Below are 7,110 nucleotides of genomic sequence, written 5' to 3' on the forward strand. Positions count from 1 at the left end.
ATAGTTGGTTAGAGTCGTGCTCTATTGCAAGCAAAGTTGCAAAATTCGCTATTCGATGATTAATCGATTGAGACTTTGGAAAAATCAATTGGCAATTCAGAGAGTAATCGAGTATTAATTGGATTTTACTTTATACATTTAAATATTAAATTTCAAAATTTATACGTGTAAATATAGAAGAAAATCATATACAAACAAAAACTTTAACGTAATTGTTTAAAATTATTCATTTTTTTCAAAAAAAAACTCTAAAGTTCTAGTTTAAATTTATACTCCGTATTTAAATGTTGACCAATGTTGACTTTGACCCAAATCCATTTTGACACATCAACCGAACCGATTAATTAAACGAATTTTAGAGAATCAGAATGAGCTGCTCTTAAAAATGAGTAATCGGTAATTAATCGGGGAGTAAACGGATTTTTTACAACAGTGATTGTAGGTATCACTAGTTGATTAGAGTCATGCTTAATTGTAGGCACGGTTATAAAAAACCCCGATTAATATCCGATTACTCCTTTTTAGGAAAAGTCCGTTTCGTTTTTTCAAAATCTGTTTAATTAATCGGTCAACTTCGATTAATTGGTCAAAATCGGATTTGTCGATCAAATTTGGTCAAAGTCAAAATTGATGAACATTTTAACATGAATTTAAACTATAATTTTGAAGTTTTTAAATAAAATGAACTATTTTAGACAATTATGTTAAACTTTATGTTTACGTTTATGGTATTCTTCTATATTTACATATTATAATTTTGTCATAAATTATTTAAATGTATAAAAAGTAAAATCTGATTACTCCCGTTTTTTTTTTTGAACATCAGTTTGGGATTATTAAGGGGGATTAAATTACCCACTCGTTCATCTCCTGTATTAGCATAAACCGCCCCCAACTATTGCCCTCCGAGGGCATAGCTGGTAAAACTCCCCCTCCCCGCTACCTCGCACTAAGCGAAAGAAGACATGAGTTGATACTTCAGGTCCCGATTACTCTTTCTAAAGTTTCGATCGATTAATTTTCGAATAGATTTTGCAATCTTAATTGTAGGTATCAAATAGATAGATAAAATTTGAAGAGCATATCGATTAAAGCCTTTTAATTTGTACCTCTTTAAAAATTGAATATTTTTTTAATTTTAATTTTAATTTTAATTTTAATTTTAATTTTAATTTTAATTTCTATTTCTATTTTTCTTGTAAATTCTATTAGCAAAATTTGAAAAATAAAATAATTTTGATATTTAACTCTTATAAAATTCACAAAAAGACAAAAATCCATCATATTTAATATTCTGATAAAATAATACGGAGTATTAAATACCGAGTACTTATAAGTTATAGACCGGCGAATTGCCGCTAAAAGCGGATACATAATAAAATCTTGTATTCTTTCCATTCGCCTATAGATATAGATCACAAAACAAAACACACATTCACTTTACGGCTTAATTTTTTTAATTTATTTTTTTCAGCAAAGTTTGTAACTTTATATGGCTTATTCAAACATTAATTTTTTTGTTTAAATTGTTTAGTTTTTCAGTAATGCTATGTTGATTTAATAGATCTACTGTTCAATTAGGGTTTCTCATTTTAATTTCGCCCAAAAATGTCGTAGAAACCCTAATTATTTCTTCTGAAGCTGGGCCTTTACATTTTTTAGTTTCATTAATTGGATATATATGAATTTGTAGCTTTATTTTGTTACAAATGAGTTGTTTTTCTTGCTTTAGAGGTTGCTCTAAAGATGTAAAAAATTGTGATGGTGATTTGGATTCCAATGACTATACAGGTTTAGTAACAGTGTTTCTATTATAATTAATTAATATGATTGTGATTCTTATTTATTGTTATTATAAAATAAAATAAAATATAAAATGTATTTGTTATTTCATACTTCTGTTTCTTCAATTGCAGCTCATGGGAAGGGAAGAACATACAAGGATGTTAGGGGTAAGATTATCAAGTTCTCACTCTTATTTTTATTTTTGTTAAGTTTGTTGAATAAGAGTATCAAGTTATAATCTTTTATTTTTCTTTTTTACTTTTTTGTGAAACTTATTGAGAAACTTTATCAAGATTTTATTTTTTGTAAACTAGTGAAATTTATCAAAAAAAGATTATCATAGTTTCATTTTTCTTGTGAAATTCACAGAAATAGATAGTCTAGTTTTCTTTTATTTGTGAAGTTTAATGAAAAAGATTATCAAAGTTTTCATTTTTCTGAGAAATTTATTACAATGAATGTGTTTTGATGTATGTTTTGTTGTTATTTTTGTAGATGGGAAAAATGCAGATTCTATCAAAGGAAACGGTAATGTGGCTCGAAGCTTTACGTTTCGTGAGTTAGCTGCTTCTACACAGAACTTCAGGGATTCTAATTTAATAGGAGAAGGTGGTTTTGGAAGCGTTTTTAAGGGCCGGTTGGAATCAGGGAAGGTAAATCTCGTTTCGTTTTTAGTTATATTCATAAATTTGTTACATGTGTTTTGAAAAGAACTACTGCGACGTCAAGAATCGAAGTTAGTTATTATCTATACATCAGTTATTGATTTTCCTAGCAACTTTTCATACACTTTGTACATCACATTATAATCACGTCTAACGAACATTATAATAGTTGGTGGCTGTAAAAAAGCTGAACCTGAATGGTCTTCAAGGGAACCAAGAATTCATAATGGAGGTTCTTATGTTGAGTCTTCTTCGTCATTCAAACCTTGTCACATTGACTGGTTACTGCACAGATGGAGACCAGAGACTCTTGGTTTACGAGTACATGCCACTCGGTAGCCTAGAAGACCACCTTTTCGGTAAATTTCAGTTCTTTTCATTCTCTGGTTACTTTCTTTAGCAAGTAATCTGTATAATGCTTGTGTTGTATGAATTAAAGGTTTAAACTTATCCTTGATATATGGAAGAGCTAGAAACTAGAACAACGAAAATGTGTATATTTTGTATTAGACGACATGTATGTGATGTCATCCCTTTTCAGTTAACCATATTTTCTATTTTGATAGTATTAATCTCTCAAGTGATTAAGTAACTAGTTACCATATGATTTTATTAATAGTTATCTCTTTTTTTTACAATATATAATCTCTCTGTTCAAGGCTAAAAACAGAGTATCTACAACATTTCCGCTTATGAACGGCAAAATTGAGGTTATAGGTTGCAAAGTGGTTGGGCTGGGTAGTTACGACGGACAGGTTAGAGTGGGTTGATCCACTCACGTCTTATCTTAGTTTTTATAATTCTATAGATAGTTGATTTATTTAATATGATCAAGAGACTTTTTTTCAAATCAAATTTGGATTCAGTATTTTTGGGTTAAAAATCTTAAGAGGTCGTAAACACTTAAGTTCCGTGACTTGCAACTGTTTGACTGTTTTCACTGTAGAAGTTTTTTCTACTTTGACCAGTTTAACACATTAAGAAAAAATGTAAACTGAATTTGAACTGTTTACCTTGATGTTTTTCTTTTGTTCAGATCTAGGTCCTCATCAGGAGCCATTGGATTGGCGTACAAGACTAAAGATTGCAGTTGGTGCAGCGCGTGGTCTTGAGTATCTTCATTGCAAAGCAAATCCACCAGTAATTTATCGCGATTTAAAATCTTCGAACATATTGCTGGATAATGACTTCAATCCAAAACTTTCAGACTTTGGGCTTGCTAAATTGGGTCCTGTTGGTGATAACACACATGTGTCAACTCGAGTCATGGGTACCTACGGTTACTGTGCACCTGATTATGCCATGAGCGGTAAACTTACCATTAAGTCTGATATCTATAGCTTTGGTGTTGTACTGCTGGAGCTTATTAGCGGGCGTAAAGCAATCGACATGACTAAAAAATCTGGAGAACAGAATTTAGTTTCATGGGTATGTTATTGGCCGACTTTCTCTTGATTTTGAATGTTTTAAAAATTATTTTTAATTAGTAATGAGTATGAATATATGGGATAAAATGGGCAGGGGCTGGTTAACAGGTCAAATGGGTAAATTGGGTCGTCTTAATAATAACACTGTTTTGTATGTATAATTCACGCACATATGCTCCATAATAAAAGGCGTAGAGGTGCTTTGTGGTGATGCAGTCGATCTGAACTGTAACTCATTTTGTCTGCTAACATCATTTTATGTACCACTTTGACTAGTTTTTCATGCAAGTTGAACCCCAAATTGACCATTTTTAACATGAACACGTTAAAATTAACCCTTTGGTCGTGCACATGGTAGCATTATTTAAAATATCCTGAGCTGTTCCAACTTTTGCAGTCCCGTCCATTCTTGAAAGATCGGAAGAAGTTTGTTGAGTTAGCTGATCCTTTGCTACAAGATCGTTTCCCCTCGCGTTCTATGCACCATACTGTCGCTATAATCGCAATGTGTCTTCAAGAACAAGCAAATTTTCGGCCTTTAATTGGTGATATAGTTGTTGCTTTAGAGTATTTAGCCTGTCAAGCTGAGATCCCTGAAAACCCAAAGAGCTCGACTTTTGTCTCTCGCCCATCACCCTCTAAAAAAGACCACGTGAAAGCGGCTAATGACCCGAGTACGAAGATATCAACTTCATGAGGTCTTAGTTACCAGAAGATTCATTTATGCAAATAAAATTTGTGTTATTGTTAGAGGTTAGATCAGAAAATTTGCTGCAAACATTATGAACCAAAGAACAATCGTTGTACTTTGAAGCATAAGGTACGCCATCTCGTTGTCTTTAAATGAGTTAAAATAGTTACATTAAAATTTTAATGCTGATTGCAGGGTGCATGTTTATGCTTGGATGCGTAAAAATTCGAACTTTGATGTTTCGAGTGCACATATGTCTTCCATATCAGCTCAGGTAAAAGGGATGATGATTTTGTGGATAAAGTTTATGTTTTTCACCTGGGATAATGATCCCATGTATTTAACTATTTTTAAGTTTAGTGTATGGCAATTTTCAAACAATGTGTAATTATCGTTCGAATCTTAAATATATTTTGAATCCATGTAGTACTTGAGTTTCATGAAACATGTTGATGATAATCAGTTTGAACCCTAAACCTATAAAAGTCATTGCGGGTTCAAATGTGGATGAATACTTGTTAATCTTACGGCTTTTTGTGATGAAAAGCTTTTGTTTCTGGTTACTAAAATACTGACCTTTTAACTGTTTTTTAACTGTTTTTTAACTGTTACTGTATATCTTGTGGTTGCGAAATTGTTACTCGGGTTGGTCGCGACATTTTAGAGAGTATTCGGCAACTCGGGGAGTACTCCGATGTTGACCAAGTTTGACTTTCGCCGATTTTGACAGATTTTCCGGGTAATCACGAGTTTTGATCATGTTTGACCAAGTTTAACTTTGACTAATTTAAACCAATTTTCCTGAGTAATCCCGAGTTTTAATCATGTTTGACCAAGTTTGACTGACGCACTCCTCTCCTCTAGTTGCAAAAACTCATCGAGTAATTTTGAGATATGCAACCCTAGTCCCTGGCTATCATGATACGCGAGTACGAGTTTAGTTATACGGATTACGGAGTAGTTAGTTAATGCTCTTGCAGAAGACTGTTTTTTGTTCAAATCTCGCTAGAATATCATTTATGTAACAATGTTTTATGCATTTAGTTTTGACATGTTTGACATCCTCACATCGTAGCTGATTTTTTACACCTTAGACAGAAATATTAGATATTATACGTATAAATGTGCCAAGTGTAACGTTGTAGCTTATACGGTTGATGCAACCGAGGTCATGGCATATTTGACCCGGTATTCTGTGTCTATTTGATGTAGTCAACACCCCAACGTGATTTTAAATGTATACGCCGTATATAATTTATAAATATTAAATATAATGAATAATGATGAATCTATTTTTTATAAATAAATATAAACTAGTTTTCGAACCCTCGCTTCGCGCCGGAGATTCGGTTTTCAATGTATTTTATTGCGTTTAGTTTGTAAAATTATTTCGTGGCTCACGATGATGTCGTTGAAGCGCAACTCGAGTCGAACTAAAAGGTATAACCCGTGAAAGATTTAAATGTTATTTAAATTAACAATATATGTGCATCTCCGCGTTTCGCTATGAAATTGTCGACTTTTAAAAATTTAACGCAAAATCAACGTGTATGAAAAGTACCCCAAATATTTAGCGTTTTTTAAAAAACGTTCGTTTTGCTTATAGTTAGTGACATTGTGTTCCTAAAATTATTTCGAGTTTAATGAAAAATTTAACTCATTGCGAGCGAGAAGATATGACCCGTTGAATATTTGGGTGGAGTGTATGTAAATTTTTTTTTTTTATGAAAATGATTATTTGACACTTTACCCACCTGTTTGGGTGGTCGATTTGAATTTGTGGAAAAAGTATAGGTACTTTGTTGGTGTTATGAAATTTAGTTAGAAGGTTAAAAAATAAGAAAAGGAAAGTAGATAAAATGGCGAAAGTGGACTAGTTACTATTTATAAGGTTTGGTAGATAGTATGGTAATAATAATAATAATAAAATAAAATAAAATAATAATAATAATAATAATAATAATAATAATAATAATAATAAAATAATAATAAAAATAATAATAATAATAATAATAATAATAATAATAATAATAATAATAATAATAATAATAATAATAATAATAATAATAATAATAATAATAATAATAATATGTCATCATGCATATGTAATTCAGTGACCAACACCACTATTACACGTGGTTCTTTGTCAACATTTTCTTTTCTCAATATAATTAATACAACTTGGATCTACAAAAACTGTTTTATAAAGACAAGTGTGTAAATTATGATTGTCATATAAATTACACTGAAATTTCCATTTTTAATTCCATGTTAAAGTCTATCACGTATCTTTATATATTCACAAGCATTTTATGTTGTTAAATACACTTTGTAAGCACACGAATTGTAACGTTTACTTCTCGTTTGCAGAGGCGAAACCAGGATTTCATGATAGGAGATGTTCTCACACACACACACACACACACACACACACACACACACACACACATATATATATATATATATATGGGCAGGATCAATGGGGAAGTAACCAATCGGGGGGAGCGGGGGAAGCGGGGGGAAGCAAAAATATTTTTTTTTT

The 7,110-nt window shown here is 31.5% G+C and overlaps 1 protein-coding gene across 1 annotated transcript; it reads left to right on the forward strand.

The window, feature by feature from the left end:
• Window positions 1-1,460: 1,460 nt before the first annotated feature.
• LOC139853044 (probable serine/threonine-protein kinase PBL21) lies at window positions 1,461-4,986 on the forward strand. Its single transcript, XM_071842412.1, has 7 exons — window positions 1,461-1,791; window positions 1,917-1,952; window positions 2,281-2,438; window positions 2,620-2,809; window positions 3,487-3,878; window positions 4,275-4,697; window positions 4,764-4,986. Exons 1-6 carry the CDS (start codon window positions 1,710-1,712, stop codon window positions 4,572-4,574), a joined length of 1,158 nt encoding a protein of 385 aa, XP_071698513.1. The 5' UTR covers window positions 1,461-1,709; the 3' UTR covers window positions 4,575-4,697; window positions 4,764-4,986.
• Window positions 4,987-7,110: the final 2,124 nt, after the last annotated feature.

Source organism: Rutidosis leptorrhynchoides, chromosome 6 (genome assembly GCF_046630445.1).
Source record: "Rutidosis leptorrhynchoides isolate AG116_Rl617_1_P2 chromosome 6, CSIRO_AGI_Rlap_v1, whole genome shotgun sequence".
Taxonomy (NCBI): Eukaryota; Viridiplantae; Streptophyta; class Magnoliopsida; order Asterales; family Asteraceae; genus Rutidosis; species Rutidosis leptorrhynchoides.